A 21,391-nucleotide genomic window follows, 5' to 3' on the forward strand; every position below is an offset into this window, starting at 1 on the left:
GCCGGCCCGACCGGGGAGGCGGAGGCGTGCGCATGCGCGCGGTGAGTCCGGCGCCTCCCGCTGAGCGGCTGTAGCAGCGGGCGCTGCTCCTGGGCCCGACTGCTGGCTGGCTGGTCGGCGCCTCTCGCACCGGCGGGCGGGTGCCTAGCGCCCGCTTTGCGCTGTCCCCGGAACCGCGCCGGCCCGGCAAGTGCGGGCGTCGGCGCCAAGTCCAGCCCTTCGGCCTTCCCAGGCCCGGCCAGCCCGGCGGGGACATGAGCTTCTTCGGTTTCGGGCAGAGCGTGGAGGTGGACATCCTGCTGAACGATGCGGACAGCAGGAAGCGGGCCGAGCACAAGACGGAGGATGGGAAGAAGGACAAGTACTTCCTCTTCTACGATGGGGAGACGGTGTCCGGGAAGGTGAGCCTGGCGCTCAAAAACCCCAACAAGCGGCTGGAGCACCAGGGTATCAAGGTCGAGTTCATTGGGCAGATCGGTGAGTGAGGGGTCCGCCCCGCCCCGAGTCCTTCTCCCCCAGACCTGCCCCTCAACCCAGATCCCACCCCGACCCTGACCCTGAGCCCTGATCCTCGACCCCCTAACCCCTCCTTTGACCCCCCCACTCGACCCCCGTGCCCCACTCCTCTATAAACCCTGGCCTCTGACGCGATCCCCTGGTTCTTAACCCTTCCCCTTAACCCCTGCCCCCATTACTTCAACTCCCTATTTCTCCAATCCCCCGCCCTCCCGCGATCCTGATTGCCCACCAGAGAGGTCTCAGCCGCTGTTCCTACTGGGCCTTCAGTGCTGCTGGGCCCGCCCGCAGGTCGTGGCCACTTCACCGAGTCCTGAGGCCGACCACCCTTTTCTAGTACCTGTGTCCCACACTGAGCTCCTCGTTGGCCTTCTGTCCACCCAGCCCGTTTTCCTAAGACCTCTTGATTAGAACACAGTCTTCAGCAGACTCCTCTTCTTAAACACAAAGAAATGATGCTCTTAAGACCTAAATTAAGGGGTCAGAATTTTTCAAGGCTCTGTCTTCGAACATAATTATTAGCAATTACAACTAGACAATGAAAGGCAGTAGGAATACCTAGTATTCTGGGCCAAGTCGACCCACACCTCTGGGCCTCAGCTTTCTCACCTGTAAGGCAAGGATACTACAGAATCACGTGTCTAGGGACCAGGCTTTGTGCACAGTGTGGAATGTTTGTGTCCTGTACTTAAGGGGCTCTACCAGGTGACCTGAGAGCATTGGAGCGAAGCTGTAACTTCCCCAAGGTTGTGGTTGTGTGGTTTTTCTCCTTCGTTGCTTTCCTGACTCTGCATGAAGTGGGTGGCACTTCGGTGAGATTCTGAGGTCTGGCTGTGCTGGTGATATACAGGGTGGTCTCACTACTCTATGAGGGTAACAGTGTTGACATCATTGTGTTCCAGACACCTTCCTCCTTGTTTCACTCAAAATTTACCTTCTTGTAAACCATAGTCTCTTCATTTTGGTTCTTTCTTCTTTCCTTTTTCCCTTTTCTTTCTCTGCTTCCTGGGAAGAGTTCCGCAGCTTGAGAATAAAGTGATTTATGTAATTAACCTTCTTATGATGGATTTCTTTTTCCTCCTGATGAAAATGCATGTGTCCTACCTGTGCGTTTCTTAGAAAAGCCTGCTGTATGATTGAGGGTCAAGCAGAGGGTTACTTAAATTACACAGGCTCCATTTATAACTTTTTTGAGGGTCTTGTGAGGACTGGAGGTCGTCGACATCCATGAAGTGCACAGCTGGCATGCTTCGCAAGTACTCGTGAAAGGGAGTTAGGATGATCACTGTCATTTTCCCTTGCCCTGTTTAGCTGGACCTATCAAGAAGTTTCCAGGGGCTGGCCCTTTAAAACGCCAGCCTGATTACTCTGTCAACTGTCCACAGGAATGTTCACACCAGGCCAGCCCCCTCACCCCCACCTCCATCTCTCTTCCCCATGTTTTTTCCCAGAAGACGTGCTCCCCCAAGTGGAAACCTCTGGAAGGGTCTCCACAGAGTCCTTGCAAGGACAGCTGTGTGGTGATCCAGTGTATGGGTCCTCTGCATATCCCAATTTTCACAGGAGCTCAGACCTTGTTCAGAAAAACTCCTCTCTCATCTCAGTTTTGGGAGTAGGCAGGAAAGGGGTCCCATTTGTCTCCTGGCCCTTCTCACACAATAACTTGCTCTGGCCACCTTATCTCTTCTTTTCACTTCAATGTCTTCTTAAAGTGTTTTTTTTTTTTTTTTTTAATTTTTTTCTTTTTGACTGCCCTGTGGCATATGGAGTTCCTGGGACAGGGATCAGATCCGAGCCACAGTTGGAACCTGCACCACAGCTGTGGCAATGCCAGACCCTTTAACTACTGTGCTGGGCCTGGGATCAATCCTGCATCCTGGTGCTACAAAGACACTGCATGTCCTGTTCCGCCACAGCAAGAACTTCTTCGGTGTCTTAGACTCTGACAACTCCTCTGAGTTCCACACCTGCTTTCCAACTGCCTGCTAGACCCTCCCCGATACTTCGCAGGTCCCTCAAAGACCATCCAAACCAAAAACCCCTTTCTCTTCCTGCTCTAGCCCGAGCCCTGCTGCTTCTCCCATGTTCCCCATTTTGGCATGCCACCTGAGTCCATCCAGCCTCAGAAACCCGGAGTCATCTAGACCCTTCACCCTCCTCCAAGGCAGCAACCTGGCTCAATGTTGGTCCTCTACAACAGCTCTCTAGGGCATCTGGAATCTGTGCTTCCTCTCTGTTCTCAGCCTTTGATGTTTTTGTGTGTAGCAGCCTTCGAACTGGCTTTCCTGCCTTGTTTTCCCTTTGAGCTCATCTTTTGTAAGTGAGCTTTCTAAAAGCTGCTGCCAGCCCCCTCCTTATAGTTCTTTTGGTTGACTCCCTATTGATTAAGGGGAGAAGTTATTCAGCTCTTTCCTGAGCTGCTTCTACCTTTCTTTCTCTAGCCAAGTCTCTCCCTAACCCTTCAGCCTACCATGTATACTTTCCTCTTTCCTAAAAATAATCACGTTCTTTCTAGAGTCTTGGCATCTTCACTTTGTGTGTGAGCATCCTTCTGCGAGGAATGGCCTTCCATCCAAGCTCTTACTTTGTTCTTCCGGCCCAGCAGGTATGACATCCATCAGAAAGCCTTCTCTGACCTTCCTAGGCTGACTGGAGTATTTTTTCTGCTGTTCTTCCTGAGGCCTCACTGGTGCCGCTTTGCAAGTGGGATCGGACAAGCTTGCGTCTTTGTGATTTTTTTCTTTTTTTTTTTTGCCAGGGGAGGGGTGGTTAACTTGGATATCTCCCTCTCTAAATTCTGAGCCCTTGAAAGCCAGAGGCTGCCTCAGTCCTGGTGGCTGACCTCTGGTCCCAGTTGCTGCACAGAATAGCTGCCAGGAAGTGTTTGCTGATTGGATACAGTGGTCGGATCTGAGAATTTACAGAAGCTGCTCTCTGAGTTTATTATTTCATCTAGATAAAGCTAGATAAACTGGAAAGAAGGGAGAGTGCAGATTTGCTTTGGGGGTTTCTGTTGAGAGGCGGAGCATTGGTGGGCTGTTGGGGCCCCAGCTCTAAGCCACTGCGATCAGAGACAGCTCTTGCGGCACCTCCACAGAGGGGAGCATTGGGCCTATATGTCCTCCGCTTGCTGTTATGTTTTCCTTTCATCGCTCTTTCTTATGCCCTGTTGAGGGTGATTTCTCCCTGAATATAAGAAATAAGAGTTGTCAGGCCTGTGGCTCCTTCAGTTCTGCACCAACTGCTCAGATGTTGCCATTGGAATGTTGCCCCTGATTTATTCACATGTGTTCTTTTTCTGCTATCCTCCTCAAGTTTTTGAGCTGTGTTGGGATTCTTCCTGCATCTACTGTATGCTTCCCAATGACCTGTTCTGTGTTCCAACAACATCAGTGAATGTGTTGTGAGGGCATCCCCTGTGTCTCTCTGTGGCCCATATTTCTAGAAGAACACAGTATGGCATATAAGGGGTATTGGGGGAAGTTCTGTAATTGTTTGAAGACAGAGAGACTGTTTTAGCTGGAGTTGTTAGGGGAGCACTTATGGAGAGTAGAAGGCAGAGTTGGGCTACCTCCGACGTTAATGGGTTCAAGAACCCAAAGGTGATTAGAAAGTCACACTTGCAGAGGAGGGTGGATATGTAAAGCCCTCACTCCAAAGCCAAAGAATAACTTCTGAAATTTTTTTTTTTTAAATTTTAAAAAATAATGCCACTGGGTGTATCTAAATCCATCAACCCCAGTCAAGCCTATGCCTGAAGACTCCAGAGGCTTTTCTGTATTTTAATTCATTAAGCCACCAATGCTAAGTGAGAGGCACTCTGTGATTAGATGCAGTGATTCTCACTGATTAATAAGTTGCTGCAGGGCTTGGAGCAGAGCAGCGGCCAGCTGGGTGTGGGCAGCCCAGAGACGTTACTGCTCCTGCAGATCTACCAGGCCCAGGAGGTCCGAGTGGACCTGCAGTGCTCCTGTGGCAAGCAGGAGTCTTGGCCAGGTTGCTGGTCAGCAAACAGCAGCTGGAAAAAATGGGATGAAGAGCAGGCTCTTTGAAAGAGGCTTTTTGCTCTGGTTGGCTTAGGTTTCTTCCAAGACCAGTGTGAAGCCTGGCCCAGCAGCGGGTCTTAGGGCGTCTTTCTTGGGATGATCCCATGATGCAAAGCTGTCTCAGTTTCCTTCCAAAGTAGCAAATTCACTCCATAACTGTTAGTGGCAAGTTGCACTGTGAAAACATTCTGACTCCAGAAGTCATTTCCTCTTGTTGACCTGAGACAGGGAAGTAACCTTAACAAAGAACCTGCCAGTTCCTCCTTCTTGCTTACAACACTGGTCCCTGAGGGCTTTGGAGGTTGGGGAGAACAAGGGAGAACTTGTGGCTACATCTTTAGAGTAGAAAAAGGCAGTTTACCATCTCTTTAAGGCTTAAACCTGCTGCTAGAACAGGCTTGGATTTTAGGTTTTAATTTATGCAAGAGGAAACCAAACTGGCAAATAGTAAAGTACGGCTGCTGTTTCTGCCCCTTTGCCCCACAATGTTTGCAAAAGCAGTGCAAATGGCTTTTAAATTATCAATTAAAAAGCCTTGTCAGGCCCCACTCAAATAGCACACTGGCAACTCTTCCATGACGTCACGCGTGGGAGAACGTGCTGCCAGGCTAGAAGGCCTTCTCCTGCCAGGGCTCCCCTGCTGGTGAGAACAGGCAGCTCAGTGTTCTGTGAAGGCTCTGGATCCTTCTCTGCTTTGTTTCTCAGGTTGTCTTTGGGTGGCCCATCATTCTCTTTCCATCTTTCTCTTGACTCTGGGATTTCCCACTTAAAGTTCACAGACACTGGGGCTTTGCTCTGCCTGTTTCTGTCACCTGAGATGAGGGCCAGAATCCAGTGCTTGGGAACTGAGGCACCAGGTTCCCCAGTTAAGGAGTCACTTCCCATCAACAGAGGCCCCTGTAACAGTGGATCAGCAAGAAAAGTGGAGGGCCCTTGTCACGGGCGGGCCAGTGGCTCTATTCTGTCTGGTCACTGCTCTTCCTTACCTTGATGGGGGTTCAGTTGTGGGGTTTCAAAAACAAATGATGGTTGTTCACTTTTACCCACCCTGAACCGCAGTCCCCCTTTTGGCAGCTTTATGGATTATTATCACTCATGCTCTAAAGGGCTGCCTGTAGCTGATTCCACTTGCCACTTGGAAGAGAAGGTGGATAGTTTGTAATGTAAGGTGGGTCCAAGTGTAGCTACCTAGGAAATCAGCAACAAACTGTGAAAGCAGAAAACAACAGGGATTCATACAAAAGTGGCAGCCTAGCTCAGGATTAGCCACGCTATTGCTCTCTTCGTGAGTTGGATAGGTCTTAGGACAGAACCCACTCTGTTCAATGATGCCTCACTGTCTGGGAGAGAACAGGGTCCGTGGACTGGGCATCAGGGCCAGCTGCCAGGGCAGCAAGACTGAAGGCACCCCTGAAACCATTTTCTCCCTCCAGTCATCCCCCACAGGGTTGGATATGGCATTGGCTCTGGGGAGCCAAGAGATCGGGTTTCTCGGGCCCAAGAAGACTCTGATCCTGGGAGGGCTTGGACCTTTGCTGTCTGGGGTCTGTCCTATAGCCCCTGACGCTCAGCTCTCCCCAAGAGAGACCTGCTGTGCTCTAGAGATGTGGGCCAGACCTAGCGGGCGGTTGTCCCAAACACTCCTCCCTGTGGACCTATCTCTGTCCCCAAGCAGCCAACAGCAGAAGCGGGAGAGCACACTGCCTGCTATGTCTTTCCTGCTGGCCTGTCCTGCTGCAGGGCTAGAGTCCAGAAATGCCTGAGGGTGGTCCCTTGACTGACATGGCCACATAGAGTCACAGCTGGGAATTAGGCACTAGGAAGCTGACAACATGGGCCTTATCTCTAAAGACCATGTCTGGAGCAAGAGTTAATACTTAAGTAGCAGAGTATAAACAGGCATAAAATAATCTAGAACAAGTGGGTGGTGTGACTCCTAATAAAGAAATAGCAGAACTGTTTCCAGAGGAGGATGGATGTAGAGGGGTGCTTCTCAGACTATGGTTCCTGGACGAACAGGAGGCATCTCCAGAAGTTTGTTAGAAATGTCATTCTCAGGCCCCACCCCAGACCCCTGGAATCCAAAACTGCTGGGGTGGGGCCCAGCAGTCGGTGCTTTAGCACAGCCTCCTGGTGATTCTGATGCACACAGCAGTTTGAGGACCCCTGCCTTAGATGCGGGATAACATGGGATAACATTACAGCCATACATCAGCTCGGTCATGTGGAATCCTCTCTGAGGGGTAGAAAAAAACCACTAGCAGCTAGTACTATTGGGGTATTTGCCACCTGTTAGGTACTAGTCTGAGTCCTTTGTCTGCTTTCCTTCCTCCTATGCTCACAAAACCTTCTGAGTGGTTGTTAACCTCCAATAGCCCAGGTCCTAGAAGTAGACGCAGTGCAGTGGGAAATCTACTCATCACAGCTCTGCAGCCAACCTGTGACTCTAGGCCTGTCACTGACCACACTGTGCCTCAGTTTCCTCACCTGTTCAGTGGGTGATAGGGCCATCCTAGCTATTGCACATGTTGTCAAGAGGACAGTAAGACTACGCAACTATGAATATGCTTTCCAAAGCTAGAAATGTTTTTTTCCTTTGTTTTTGTTTGTTTTTTTGTTTTTGTCTTTTTGCCATTTCTTGGGCCGCTTCCGTGGCGTATGGAGGTTCCCAGGCTAGGGGTCTAATCGGAGCTGTAGCCACTGGCCTACACCAGAGCCACAGCAACTCGGGATCCGAGCCGCTTCTGCAACCTACACCACAGCTCACGGCAATGCCGGATCCTTAACCCACTGAGCAAGGCCAGGGATCGAGCCCGCAACCTCATGGTTCCTAGTCGAATTCGTTAACCACTGAGCCACGACAGGAACTCCCAGAAATGTTTTTAGATGTGTTGAGAGAGATACGGTATTTCAGTAGTGGGCCCCCTGGTATATCCCCCACGGGTGCTGCCTGGTATCCTGGAGCGTGTTGGCTTCTGACTGTGCCACAGGGTCTCTAGGTCAAGCGCAGTGTTTTGGTGGGGGAGGGAGGGAGCCCAGTGGCCTGGGTGCTGGTGGGGATAGGAAGAGAGGGAGTCATGAACCAGACTAGAGGCTTTGTCTAGGGGGAGGTCCTACACAAGAGGGGTTCCTGCAGCTGGGACCCCCCCTTGCCAGGCCCCCCATAGCTTGGGGTCAGGTCGAGGAGGCCGGCGCTCACTCTCCCCACAGAACTCTACTATGACCGTGGGAACCACCATGAGTTTGTGTCCCTGGTGAAGGACTTGGCCCGGCCCGGAGAGATCACCCAGTCGCAGGCCTTCGACTTTGAGTTCACCCATGTGGAGAAGCCATATGAGTCCTACACCGGGCAGAATGTGAAGCTGCGGTAAGTGGTACCAAAGCTGCCACTTTGGTTCACGTGGACGTGAACCTGCTGAGGCTCTGTGTGGAAGCCTCGAAGGAGTGCTGAGGTGCTGTGGTCCTGCTGTGTTGCTTGAGAAGTGGGTCATAGATTCAGACTAATTCTAGACCTGTCCTCTCAGTCTTTTGGGATGATGAGAGAATAAAATGTAACACAGTGTGAGAGGTTTTAAAAAACTAACACACATCTTTCCAGTACATGGGATTGTTTTTCTTTTCTTTTTTTTCTTTTTTTTGGTCTTTTTAGGGCTGCACTTACACCATATGGAAGTTACCAGGCTAGGGGTCGAATCAGAGCTATAGCTGCTGGCCTACATCAGAGCCACAGCAACATGGGATCTGAGCTGAATCTGCAACCTACACCACAATTCACAGCACTCCAGGTCCTTAACCCACTGACTGAAGCCAGGGATAGAACCTGCATCCTCATGGATACTAGTCTCAGGTTTGTTAATTCTGAGCCATGACAGGAACTCCAGAATTGTTTTTCTTGTTCCCGTCCTGGAAACTCTGAAGGTAGGGACTGATTCCAGGGCCTCTGGACACCTAGCTCCAGGTCTCAGCCCTGTCCTGTGAGGTCAGCAGATCAGCTCGTAGTCATCACCAGAGGCCAGTGTGTGGGACCGTGGGAGGTGAGGCAGTCCGAAGAGGGACTGCGGCTCTTCTTTTTCAGCCTTTGCAGAGAGGTCTAAATGCTGACATTGCCCCCACTTCGACAGCAGCATGAAGCAGAGCAGGCCGAGGGTTGCAGATCTTGATGTGAGGCCTTCGCCTTTTCAACCTGTTATGAAGCCCTGCCTCCATGGGGAGGGGGCTGAGCACCTGAGCAGTTAGGCGATGCTGGAGCCACAGCTGCTACGGGGGAGGGTCCCACATGAAGGAGAGGGCAGCTGAGGAGCAGTCCCTGCAGCACAAAGGAGGGCAGCACTGGCCATCCAACCATAGTGGGCTTGTCCAGACTGCTAGAGGGCCGCCTCTTTCCTTGCTGGGTGTCAGCACAGAATTAGGTTCAGGGGACGGAGTGCTGGGGAGGCTGAAGCACTGGCCAGCAGTCAGGAATGGCTCCCCCCCAGCAGGGCTATGTCTCTATGACCCTGGGCTCAGCCAGAGGCCATCGTTGTCTGGCCCAGGGCTCTCTCATTCTCATCTCTGCCACTTTACTTCTCAGGCTCTCATGTCCTGAATGCCCTCCTACTCCCACAGCACTGGATCCCACATCTGATGAGCACTTCCACATGTCCTCATTTTTCTGTTGATTTGCCAGTCTGCCCCAGGGTGCTGTGAGTGTCCCATGAGCCTCCATCTTAGCCACCCTATGTCTGGCAAGAAACACTTGGAGGATGAACCACTGACCTACTTTCTCTGTGACCTGTTCCTCTTTTTTAATTGGAAGGACTTGAAAAATGCTGTTAACCAAATATTGTCCAATAAATGGCAGGCAAACATGAAATTATAAGACCCCTGTGCACAAAGAGCCAGGAGTTAGTTGAAGAAATAAAAGCTGTATCCAGTGTACGGCAGGTGGTGGCAAGTGCCACCGAGGACGCAAGAGTAGCTTGCTGTTGGGATGCAGAGAGCAGCTCACCTCCAGCTCAGAGCGCAGGCTCAAGGAGGGTTTGGGGAAGGCTCTGTGATCTCTCTGGAGTCATAATTGCAGGATTTGGTGGCTAAGTGTGTTTTTCTGGGAGGAGGGTGCACAGAGCTGAACTCTCAAAGGAATGCAGAAGCCCAGAGGCTGATGGCTGTAAGGGGCACTCTCAAGTCAGTGCACTGGGTGAGGAAACCAAGGTGGTGTCCAGAGGCTGGGAGCATCCTCTCACCACACGTACATCTCCTCTAGGTATTTCCTTCGTGCCACCATCAGCCGCCGCCTCAACGATGTTGTCAAGGAGATGGACATCGTGGTCCACACGCTGAGCACGTACCCAGAGCTGAACTCGTCCATCAAGATGGAGGTCGGGATCGAGGACTGTCTGCACATTGAGTTTGAGTACAACAAATCCAAGTGAGTGTCTGGGCCCTGCCTTGCTGCTCCACGCTGACCCATGGAGTAACCCAGTGAATGTGTGCACAGGCTGGCCGAAGTAACACGGACCAGGAAGGAGAGCTGCTTTTTGCTTCAGCTGAAGTGTATTAAGAGGGCAGACTTAAGTTAGACAGCCCACGATGTCTTTCAAAGTCAAGCAAAACTAACTGTAAAGTATTTGTCCTGGATTCTAGGTACTGAATTCCTTCTACTGATGAGAATAATCTCAGAATTCCATCCTTTATCATCTGTGTCCTGTTTACAAGTGTCTTTAGAAATCAAAGTGAGGAGACCAAACTCCTGCTTAGTTCACTGCCTCCTTCTCCAACTAAAATGAGTTGTAACAAAGAAGATCCGATGCCTTTTTACAAAGGTCTTTAAGTGATTTTATTTTAACTGGCCATCTGTGTTTTAAACTGTGCTTACTGTTAGAATGTCAGAATACTTAATTACTTGTAAATCACAGAACTCACTGACAATTCCAAAATCTACTACAAGCGTCTTTCTTTTCAATATAATACATTCCTGAAAATGTTTAAAAATCAAATATGCAAAAGCAAACATAAACTTAAACATAAACTTAAACTCTGTTAGAGTTTAAGTGTATTCAGTTAACAGAGAGCTAAAACAAATCACAGAGCTCTAAGGAGGGTTCTCCCTGTGGGGAGGCCCTCACCTCAGGCCGGCCAGCACCCAGAGGCTCAGTGGGATGGCTCTCCTGGGAAGGGCTGGGAACAGTCCCAGAAAAGGGCTGCAGGAAAGCTATGTGCCTCTCTTGCCCTCTGGCCTAGAGCCTAGTGTGAGGGCCCTGCTTGGCCGAGGCCACCTGTGAGACAGGTGGGCGAACTGGGAGCAGTCTTGGGGTCGTTGGGCCTTCCCAGGGTGGAGTCCCCAGAGTACCTGCCCACCAGCACCTCAGTTGCCTGGTGGGGGGTGCCACCTCATAGGAGCTCAAGCAGCCTCTAGCGCTCAATGTGTTCAAGACCAATCTGAGCATGTAACAGGCACATCAGAGACTGGACAGGCTGGACTTGGCACTGCCCTAGAGGAGCAGGTGCACTGTAGGTACCCAGGCCACACAAGCTTAGGACAGCATCCTGTCCTGCCATTAAGTACTTGGGCTCAGGTTAGCAGGTACTGACCTGGGGTTTCTCATCCAAAAGATGAGGGGTTTGAGGCAGGTTAGTGGAAAGATGCAGTGAAGGAGGAGCAGGGCCTGGGCTTGGGGCCCCCCCAAAGCAGCTCCTTTGTGTTTCTTAAGCATAAGATTTCAGTTAGATTAAAGGGGCATTTGATTTATAAACATTCAAACACCCTGAAAATCAGTGCTTTAAGTGTTCCTTCTAAGATGCCATGAGTGATCCGAGTTGTGCTTTTCTAGGTGTCCGTGTTTTCCCTGGTGTGCTGGAGGCAGAAAGGTGGCAGGAAGTGGTGGGAGAACACAGGCCAGGGAATTGGGAACCCAGGTTCCCACCCTGCATCTGCACCCCCCCCCACCGCCCCAGATCCTGCTTATGTCTTCTGTCTCGTCCAACTCTCTTTCCTCCCCTGTGCTACAGGAGGCTGAGTTCACCCCTGCCCCAAGCTTCAGGGTGAAGGTTTGCTCTCCACCAGCCACACTGGGTACTGAACAGCTCTACTGCTGACTGCTGGCCCCAAGGGAGATGCCAGAAGGCTCAGCAGATGTGACACCCATGACCCCCTCAGCAAGGGGCAGAGCTGGGAATAAATGGACAGAGCACCTTCTGCAGCTCCACCACCTGAGACCCAGCTCCTGGAAGGCGCGAGAGTGGGACCTGTCCCTGTACCTGTGGGCCAAGCTACTCACACTAGGCTATCTAGAAACACAAATGCGTGTGCGGAAGGTTTGAAAAAGTTGATGCACTGGGGAGATGGTGACAGGACACACAAGGAAAACGTGCTTTTAAATTGCGTGTAGAACCGTGGGGGGAAGTTAGTGCGGGTCAGAGTGCAGTATGTTGGGAACTTGGGCCAGTGTGGCAGGGACACCCCTCACCCACCGTGTGGGGGCTGTGCCCTCTCCCGAAATCAGGCCTGTCATGTGCAGAGGGTCATGTTTGGCTCCTCTTCACAGGTACCACTTGAAAGACGTCATTGTGGGGAAGATCTACTTCCTGCTGGTGAGGATCAAAATCAAGCACATGGAGATCGACATCATCAAGAGGGAGACGACAGGCACAGGCCCCAATGTGTACCACGAGAACGACACCATTGCCAAGTACGAGATCATGGATGGCGCGCCTGTCAGAGGTGAGCCCCTACCCCGAGGCCAGCCTAAAATGTTGGAGGGGCTTTGGAGATTATTATCCTGTCCCCATCAGATGGCCTCTTAGCCTGTTGTTCCCTCATCTCCATGCACTGTGGGTCCCAAGAAGGAGGAAAGGGGGGCTGGGTATGTGGAATCCAAGCCCCTTCCAACCTTTGACCAACAAGAAACCCATCTGGTCCTTGTGGATAGACAAGCTTGTACTGCAGATTGAATCTCAAGAGTTATTTATGCCTCTTAAAAAACAAAAACAATAAAGCTTGAAAAGTGGCAGTTTAGTAGATACGGTTTCAACATTCTATTACTTTTTTCCTATTGGCATTTTTTCTTTGCTGCTAAGGGGCAAGAGATTAAAGCAGAATGGTCATTTTTGTTACTTAGTTCCATCTCAGGTAAAATGATTCATTCTTGGAGTTCACTGAGTATAGACCCTCTTGCCGACAGAAGGCTCTGGGGACCAACTAGAGCTGGCATGACCTCTGGGATAAGTGGAGCTGAGAGCTGGGTTCCATGGGAATGGATGTGATCATGGGGAGTAGTGATTGTGTTCGTTCTCCTGTGGCTCTGCAGCAGCTGCAGCTGAAGGGTTTTCATCTAGAAGGGCTTGGTGTTGCCGGGGAGTCATTCAGTTTATTCCCAGTCTGCTCCACATGGAGCCAGGCCCTCTGGGCAGGGCTGAGCCATCTTGACTGCTCATTCCATTGATTCCCCAGCTATGCAGGTGGGGCCAGGGTCTTCCCCCCATATCACTAACCAAACAGAGCAGCACAGAAGAGCTCCCAGCGAGAAAGGGTCCTTGTTTGGCTTTAGGCTGCACTGTAGGTTTGGACTTTCTCAGAATTACTGCCCTAATTGTGATCTGCTTATATTAGGAGAGGCACAGTGTTAGAGTTGGAAGGATCTAAAATGTTATGTAGTCTGATTTCACAATTTTCCGGCAGTTCACAGAAAGCACCAGACTTAAAGAGTCATACATCCGGTTGGTGGAGAACTGGGGCCAGAGCGAGGCTTTTCTGTTTTCTGGACTACCACACCTTGCCACCCCATCTTAGAAGGGAGGCATATTTTCATGGGGGAGGGTGGCTGTGATAAATAGGATGGAAGGTGTTGTGATGAGTTAACCAGGCTCTTTTTAAAACCCAACAGCTAGGAGTTCCCATCATGGCTCAGTGGTTAATGAATCTGACTAGCATCCATGAGGATGCAGGTTCGATCCCTGGTCTTGATCAGTGGGTTAAGGATCTGGCATTGCCATGAGCTGTGGTATAGGTCACAGGCGAGGCTCGGATCCTACATTGCTGTGGCTGTAGCCTAGGCCAGCAGCTGCAGCTCTGATTTGACCCCTAGCCTGGGAACCTCCATATGGTGCAGGTGTGGCCCTAAAAAGCAAAAAACAAAACCAAAACCCAACAGCTAGCACATGAAATGAGTTAGAGATGCATAACTAAGGACTCCTGTGCTGTTCTTCCCGCTACTGCCTACCAGTCTCTGTTTTGTCTCAGCTGAGAGACATTCACAAGATGTGGCAGCATGGGAGCAGAATGGCCTAGTCACGTTTCTGTTTCAGCCAATCAGTGGGCGGCAGCAGGCCACTTTTCCAGAAGCAGAAGCATTGGCCTGGGTGTCCCTGCCACACTTGGTGGTGGTGGGGATCCCCAACCCTGGGGTGTACGGTGGAGTTGTTGCTCTGCCCCTCACTCTGATTCCTGCCTGGCCCTTGCAGGGGAGTCCATCCCTATCCGGCTCTTCCTGGCCGGCTATGAGCTCACCCCCACCATGCGGGACATCAACAAGAAGTTCTCCGTGCGATATTACCTCAACCTGGTGCTGATCGATGAGGAGGAACGGCGCTACTTCAAACAGCAGGTGAGTGTGCCCTCCCCCATTCCTGCAAAGACCAGGCTCCAGGTTCTGTTTCCCACAGGATAAGCAGACAGAATGGGGTGGGGGTTGCTGGTTAGTCCCTGTGCCACTTGGTTTACCCAGAGCCCCAAAGCAAGGATGAAGGTTCCCTTTCTCTGGCACAACCCCTGCAGCCACTCTGCCCTTCCAGCCACACTGTCAGCAGGAGCCCTGGGGCCCGAAGGTCTGGGCAGCTGCTGTCTTTGCTGAGAGATAAGCAGAGGGGCGTTTGCCTCTGATTCCCCTGTAGAAGATGGAGCCTCAGGGACCCTCCCTGATTCTCCCTCATGGAGCTGTGTTGCCCCTTCCCGTCCTGCAGGAGGTGGTGCTGTGGCGGAAGGGTGACATCGTTCGGAAGAGCATGTCCCACCAGGCGGCTATCGCCTCGCAGCGCTTTGAGGGCACAACCTCTCTGGGGGAGGCGCGGACCCCGGGCCAGCTGTCTGATGGCAACAGCAGACAGTAGGCCCAGGGCCAGGGAGCTGCTGGGCTTCCACCTCGGCTCCAGGCCACCAGACGCCAGCGGCCGGGGCGTGGGAGGCTCAGCTTACCCACTACTTGCAACCAGAAAACAAATCATGTTTTGATGTAAATCCTTTTTTCTGAAGAACCCAAGGGGTGTGGGTGGGGAAGCAATGTCTCTGGGACCCTGTGGCTGTTGTGAGCACAGGGGGGAGGCAGCGACCCAGAAGGAGAGCCCTCTGCCCAGGCCTGCCGTGTGGGGCTGCCTGCAACTGCAAGGTGCAGAGAGCAGGCCCCTGGGCACCGCTCCCTGTGCCTCCTGGTTCAGGACATAAACAGGGCCCTGGGTGGTCACGTCCTACAGTCCCCTCTACTGTCCCTGAGCTAGTAGCAGAGGGGGTCGGGCCTGCCACCCGCCAAACTGGCAGCGGGGGCTCAAGACCAGGAAGCTACCTCCTGGGGAGTCTCGGATGTGGTGCTTTGAAGCTTCCACAAGCCACCCCCTTTCTGGCCTTTCCCTCACCTTTGGGACCAGCTCCCACCCTTCTCCACCTCCTGTGGACTCTTGTCAATAAGGAGGCTGTGGAAAGGCCCTTAGCTGATCGTCTCTGGGCACAGAGACACTGGGGGTCTGTGTCACGTGTAGATGGCATCAGGGTGGGACATGGGAGCCAGAGCCAGGTGCTGGGTGGGGAAGCAAAGTAGCAGTGCATGATGTGGCTAGCCCTGCGGGCGGGAGGTTTCAGGGCCCCAACAAGCCTGCTCTGGGTGCGTCTTCCTGGAGAAGAGGTCCAGGGAGGGCCCGCTTTCTCTGCCTTTCCCTGAGTGGACCCTCTTCACTCCTTGTTCTCCATCTCATTCCGGAAACTGAGGCCTGGTCTCAGACACCTGGAGGCTTTGCTCTTACCACACTCCCCACCTGCAGCTGCGGGGAGAGAGGAAGCCTCCGCAGACCTGGCAGCTTCAGAGTAACTGCCTGCTGGGGCACTGTCCTCCCCACCAGCTGACTGACCAGAGGCTAGGCTGCCACTGTTTCATTTATGTGGAGGCTCTCGTCACACAAGAGGGGTCTCCCACAGTCACCCTGTGCTCAGGCCTGTTCTGTTAAGGGTGTGGACATCCTTCCTGCCTCCTGTTGACCTCTCTTCCCATTGAGAAAGACCAAGCAGAGCCCCCTGGCCAGCGAGTACCATGGTTGAGTCTGAGTTCTGTCGTGGGGAAGCGGAGGAGCTGGCTCCTGCTCATCGTTCAATTAGTGTGGAAAACACGGGCCCCTCTTTTCCTCAGAATCTGCAGCAGGGGGCCTCTGACTGGGCAGGGCTCATGAGACTGGAAGGAAGGACAGTTGGTATGACCCTTGAGGTTGCCTGGAGGCAGCAGAGCCAAGAAGGGAAGGTGTTTTCCCCCAGGCCAAACCCCAAGTTCAGGTGCAAGACATCCCTATGGGAACAGGACAACCTGTGCAGCTGCCCCTGGATAAGCAGCAGGGCTGGGATGAGTGTGGGAGAGGCAGCTTCTGTGTTCCTTGTGGTGTGAGATTAGGCTCTGGCACCCTCCCACAGTAGCTGGTAGCTGAACTAGAAAGTGCCCGTTGATTCCTCTGCCTCCCAGCTGACAACACAGATTCACTTCTCAACTTTACCAAAACCTTAAACCTGTCCTCTGAGGGAACTAGAGAGAATCTGGTCCTCTCAGGAGCCACGTACAGGAGCCAGGCCTTCTGCTCTTACCCTGCCCCGATCCTCTGCTTCTCTGCACCCGTCCCTGGGAGGGCATAGGTCCTGAACCAAGCTGTGCAGCCTGGACTTACAGCTGCGCCGTTTACAAGTTTCTCAACGTGTCATCTTGTCAGTGGCTGTGTTTAAACAAAAATCTCTGTCTCCACTGTCTCTCTGATTAAAGCCAGCCCCTGGGCTCCAAGGCATCATGCCCATGATCCACCAGGCTCTGTGGTCTCTTTTTACCCTGCCCTGCTGACACATGAGGAGACACCCCACCTTGACTCACAATACCTGCCCCCTCATGTCTGTGGCCCCTGGCAAACAATAAAACCTGTTTTATTAACACCTTTTTTAGACAAGCAGGTGACTGAGAAAGGAATTCCAGTTTTTTTCCTATCTGGCAACTTGTCCTTAAACTGCTGGTTTAAACCCCTGTGGGGCCAGATACTTCAGGGGCAGGCTGGAACAGAAAGACAACTTCTGTTTCTGTGGATGTTGCCAGACTAAGCGTTGCATCTGGTACCTGCTGCTGTGAAGGACAATGGCAGGGCACCCCACACCTCACCAAAGGGACTGAAAAATGGGCAGGGGGGTATCTACTATCCCAAGGTTGATTTAAAAGAAACACTTCTGACTTTGATATTCATGTTTTATTCAAAGTACTCAAACCCCACCTCGGCATACAACCCCGGGTGAACATAACAAGCACGCTCCCCACGCCTGCTTATCTTGTGGCAGCTGGACATCTCTAGAGCAGCGTCTTGCCTATTCTAGCAGCAGCATCTCAGTTAACTTGGTTCCTTTTCCTCCAGGCTCAAAATAAAGTCAAACTCCTCTGCAGAAGAGGGCAAGAAGGGGAAGGACTGGTCTGCATCTTCTGAACAGGGGAGCCATGACAGGCACTTCCCAAGGCGAGAGGCAGGTGGGCATTCATGCCTAGGGGGTGTCTGGCCACATGCCTGCCGAGCACAGCTGTCCTAGGCAACTCAGGCAGAGCTCCTTCCTGAGCTCTTGGGAGTTACAGACAAGAACTGTGCCCGGGTTTTATCAGCTAGTACCTGTGAATTCACAGTCATTCTGGCACACGGTTAAAAAGGAAAGGGCTGGTCTTACCTCGGGTCAGGGGTTGGACAGAGAGTCTCTGGCGAGTGAAGAGAACCATGTTTTTTAAGGGACCACCAGTGGCTCTATGAGCTTGGTGATGGGTTTTGAGCTCAGCCAGGGGAATGAAACGCTTCATCATCCGAACAAACTGTACGTCCACCTACATGACAACACATGGGGTTGGGACAGAAACACATGCAGCTAAGAGTGCCTGCCGTTGTAGCTGCTTGCAAGCTGCCAGTTTGTCTTTCTCTCCAAAGGCAGGGTAACCCCATCAAGGTGAGAGCTGGGCTCTGTGTCCTGACCCAAAAACACCCCAGACCTTCTTCCTCCCCCTCTGTCCATTCTTTCCCTCTCATGAGATAGGAGGAACAGCAGTTTTTACCATGGACCATTTTGGATTGTCTTCTTTGCTGGATGGATCATAATGGGGACTGTTCTTCTCAAACTGTGTGTGGTCTGGGTAAGCCTCCTTCACAATCTGAAATCAAAGCCAAGCCTCCAGTCATTTGCCTGTAGAGTCAGCTCCACAGCCAGTCTTTAGTCCAACTTTCCTTTCTTACCCTGCATATCCTCACCCCAACTGTCTTGATATAGAGCCAACAAGGGCTCAAATATCTGGAAATAAGACATAGTCTAAGGCAAGCATAGGAAATCAACCTTATCTTGACAAAAATCTTAAAAGTATGTTCTAAAGCGAAATAAATATTAAAGGTTATTATTGGTGTCACGATTTCTCCACCTGCAGCTAACTGTATCTTGGTAACACCTGGCCTGAAGAGCTACCATTAGGCCTCTTTTTGGCTGAGAGACCAAGGTGAAGAAATGGAGAGAAGTGTGTGCCAGTGGGGCCTGAAATGAAGGCCTGCCTTGTCACATATTCCTGTGATAGCAGGGATAGGGAGGAGGGGTACTTCTTTCTGTTCCCTATCTAAGCTGTTTCCCTGTATCTACATGAGTAAGTCTTCCTGAAAGAGGAGGACTTTAGACCAAAGCCTGTACAACCCACCTTCATAAGCCCTGCGATGCCTGGCTTTCTGCAGTTGCTATGGTAGAAGAAGGCGTCTTCCTCCAGCTTCATGGCTCTGAGGAAGTTCCGGGCCTATTCCAGGGGAGAAGAAGCAAGAACTTATCCTCACCACCGGTGGAAAACACTAGCCCCAGAAAGCGAGTCTGCTTTTATTAGATTTCCCTTTGTGCAACTTCCCCCCAACTCAATTCTTGCCTTTTATCCAGACTTGTATCAAGACACTGACTAGAACACAGACCATTTGAAAACTGCATGCAGTCAGAGAAATGAAAGTATCTGTTAAATACTTTCAGGTTTGGGTTCTGGGAAAAACAGCCCTGGCCAAGAGATTCTGCTGCTGAAAAAGTCCTAAGAAGGAAGCAGGCTCTTATCCCCTGAGCCTCAAGGTCTTCTCTTACCCTCTTACCTGGTAGTTGCGGACACCATCCCAGCATGTTGTCTGCTTGGGCTGTGCTTTGAGATCCTCAATGCTGAACTAGGCAGGAGGGCATAAAGTCACTCATTAAACAATCCTGAACCAACTGGCAAGAATGTGTGGAAGCAAACAGTTCCTTCCCCTACACTGAGGGTGCTGCCAGCCAGAATGAGTAGAGGAGTCTCAAAAGGATGAGTTTCCTGGGAAGTACTCCCCAGAGCCATTTACACTGGGCAAACAGAAGTGTTACCTTTTTATCCTTGCTAATTCAGAAAATTAGTTGAATAGGTAATCCAGATGATAAAGTAATATGGTTATTTGTATTTCACTTATTAAAGTATTGTGTATCTCTTCTGTAGTATCTCTAATTATATTTTCTCCAGTCTACTCTGAAGGTTGATTTACAGTCACTTCCTGTATACCAGTTGTTGGCGGGGAGATACCTAGGAGCACAGCAGGCAGAGTTGCAACAGCAACCACCTGGCTCTCTAGAGAAAAACTCTGCCAACCCCTGACCTAAATAGAGGATTCACAAAAGAGATGGTTAATGGCAATGTATCCTGCTGATTCTGTCCTTTATTACCTTCCCCTACCCTTTAAAGACAAGAAGTGGGTGGCAGGACACTGCCATGTCCCCCATGCACTTTGGAGACAGGTGTGACCTTACCTTCACGTCTACACCTTTCTCCAGTCGGCTTTCTGGCTCTGACTTCATCAGCCAGTATCTGCTGAGATTCTTCCCACAGTCTTCAGAGGCTTCTGAAGTCTCCTGGAGGCCGGAGTTCTCCACTTTAGCAGATGCCTCACACTCGTTCTTTGTTTTAGTCCGTTTTCCTTCTGGCCCCTTCTTGTCTGCAACAGGAGAAGCAGAAAGCACAGAACTGTCTTGATTGCTGAGAGAAAAAGTTCTATTGTAAGAAAAGCACATGCTTTGGTATGAGAGCTGGATTCAAATCCCACATCTGACGGTTACTTAACAGTGGCAGCTTAATTGCTGAACTTGTTCCTCATCTATAAAAATGGAACCAGAACACCTACTTTATAGGACATCTGCATTATCCATTCAATAGGATAATACCTCACATGACATATATTAAGTAGTCATTGGATGTTTTCTTTCCCTCACCCTCTTCTGTTCTCTCTAACAAGGAAACTGAGCACCTACTCCGCAGACTTGCTCTGACCATTAAATAAGGTTAATACGAACAATGAGCTTTAGGCAATGCCTGGTGTTATAATAATTGCTCAATAAATATTAGCTATCATGTCATCTCAGACTTCTTGCTCAGTGTGCTCTGTGGCCCGCCTCCTTTCTACTTTTTGAAGGTGCCAAGAGAAGCTGGATAAAACAGCTCACTTAGGACTTTACAAGCATGGCAGGACTGGGCTGTGTCCTACAGAATTAGAGAATGTGCCTGGAGCAGAGTAGGCATTCAGTAATTAAATTGTTAAATTCTCACTGGATGATAGACCCTATGCAATGTGTTACTGTAACTGTAACTCAGTTAATCTATGCAATCTATGAGATGTTCTAGTCACCTGGAAAATGTGTCCCAGATTACACATCCAATAGAATGTGTAATCTGTAATTATGCAATAGTATGTAATCTGAATGTGTGATGTATAATTACACATCCTGCCACTATGGCCTATCTGAATCCACTTAAAGACCATTCTACCAAGTCTGAATTAAGTCCAAGCTCCTAGGTAAGTCTCCATGAGGCATGTATAATACTGAGCCTTCCTACTTTCCTGGTGGTCCTCTTGGACTTAACCATGCTGTAAGTAACAAAAAGTGTTGTGGTCAAACCGGGACACTTGCCATTTCAAAAGAAGTATAGTCTTATCTTTAATTGCTTTGCTCCTACTCCCCTTCCACCCAGAATGCCCTTCTTCCCTGTGAATATAAAAATGACACCTCGCTTTCCTACCCATTATTTTTGGCTGGACTCAAAGCCCCTCCCTTCTCAAGGCATCCCCTGATTCCTCCCTGCTTTCGCACTCCCGGGAATCCTTTCACTCCCTCGTTTGCATTGCCCCTGAAAAGGCGCTGTATAAGCACGTGGCAGCCTGTATCCCAGTGGCCTTCTGTGCTCACCAAACATTTACTGCTCAAATGAAGAGGAAGCAGGAAATGCCCTGGGTAAAGCTCGGTAGGGAGGATGGAGAGTTGGGACGTTAAACAGCAAATCCACCCACCAAGGGCTTTCCCCATACGCAGGGGTGAGTGAGCGGCACTAAGCGACCGCCTTTCCGCAGCAGGGTCCGGCTCACCTGGCCCAGCGGCACCCGCCAGCCTCTTCCGAGCTCGCGCCATGGCGTCCCCCGCGGGCCGAAAGCACCGCCGTCCCCGAGGGCTCCCGCGCAGGGCGGGGCGTTTCCTACGTCAGCATCGCCACTGCGCAGAGCGCGCCGCTAAGCGCTCCTGGTCCTCACTCTCTTAATCACCGCCCTTTACCCGCGCGAGGCTCTAGCCCTCA

General features: G+C 51.1%; 2 protein-coding genes across 4 annotated transcripts; one reads left to right on the top strand and one right to left on the bottom strand.

Moving 5' to 3' along the window:
* Window positions 1-40: 40 nt before the first annotated feature.
* VPS26B (VPS26 retromer complex component B) lies at window positions 41-19,263 on the top strand. Of its 2 annotated transcripts, none has more exons than XM_047751856.1 (6): window positions 41-477; window positions 7,773-7,929; window positions 9,805-9,969; window positions 12,086-12,261; window positions 14,001-14,143; window positions 18,215-19,263. In XM_047751856.1, the coding sequence occupies exons 1-6, from the start codon at window positions 255-257 to the stop codon at window positions 18,230-18,232; spliced, it is 882 nt and encodes a 293-aa protein (XP_047607812.1). In that variant the 5' UTR covers window positions 41-254; the 3' UTR covers window positions 18,233-19,263. The 2 variants fall into 2 exon arrangements, with proteins under 2 accessions (XP_047607812.1, XP_047607811.1); XM_047751855.1 differs by lacking the exon at window positions 18,215-19,263 and adding an exon at window positions 14,499-16,577 and having other exon boundaries at window positions 42-477.
* On the bottom strand, window positions 16,998-21,325 carry THYN1 (thymocyte nuclear protein 1). Of its 2 annotated transcripts, none has more exons than XM_047751860.1 (7): window positions 21,186-21,325; window positions 19,579-19,763; window positions 18,903-18,971; window positions 18,476-18,568; window positions 17,852-17,947; window positions 17,476-17,626; window positions 16,998-17,197 (listed from the first exon to the last, which is right to left on the bottom strand). In XM_047751860.1, the coding sequence occupies exons 1-7, from the start codon at window positions 21,226-21,228 to the stop codon at window positions 17,151-17,153; spliced, it is 684 nt and encodes a 227-aa protein (XP_047607816.1). In that variant the 5' UTR covers window positions 21,229-21,325; the 3' UTR covers window positions 16,998-17,150. The 2 variants fall into 2 exon arrangements, with proteins under 2 accessions (XP_047607816.1, XP_047607815.1); XM_047751859.1 differs by having other exon boundaries at window positions 21,111-21,241.
* Between the last annotated feature and the right edge of the window lie 66 nt (window positions 21,326-21,391).

The sequence above is a fragment of the Phacochoerus africanus genome, chromosome 11 (genome assembly GCF_016906955.1).
Source record: "Phacochoerus africanus isolate WHEZ1 chromosome 11, ROS_Pafr_v1, whole genome shotgun sequence".
Taxonomy (NCBI): Eukaryota; Metazoa; Chordata; class Mammalia; order Artiodactyla; family Suidae; genus Phacochoerus; species Phacochoerus africanus.

Excerpts from the sequence above, each read along its gene's own strand:
- VPS26B (XM_047751855.1), top strand. The coding sequence starts at position 255 with ATGAGCTTCTTCGGTTTCGGGCAGAGCGTGGAGGTGGACATCCTGCTG. Across the intron at positions 9,970-12,085 it reads TTTGAGTACAACAAATCCAA|GTACCACTTGAAAGACGTCA; the intron begins GTGAGTGTCTGG and ends TCCTCTTCACAG. Across the intron at positions 14,144-14,498 it reads GGCGCTACTTCAAACAGCAG|GAGGTGGTGCTGTGGCGGAA; the intron begins GTGAGTGTGCCC and ends CCCGTCCTGCAG.
- THYN1 (XM_047751859.1), bottom strand. The coding sequence starts at position 21,228 with ATGGCGCGAGCTCGGAAGAGGCTGGCGGGTGCCGCTGGGCCAGGTGAG. Across the intron at positions 18,972-19,578 it reads AGAAAGGTGTAGACGTGAAG|TTCAGCATTGAGGATCTCAA; the intron begins GTAAGGTCACAC and ends CCTCCTGCCTAG. Across the intron at positions 17,948-18,475 it reads GCATCGCAGGGCTTATGAAG|ATTGTGAAGGAGGCTTACCC; the intron begins GTGGGTTGTACA and ends CTTTGATTTCAG.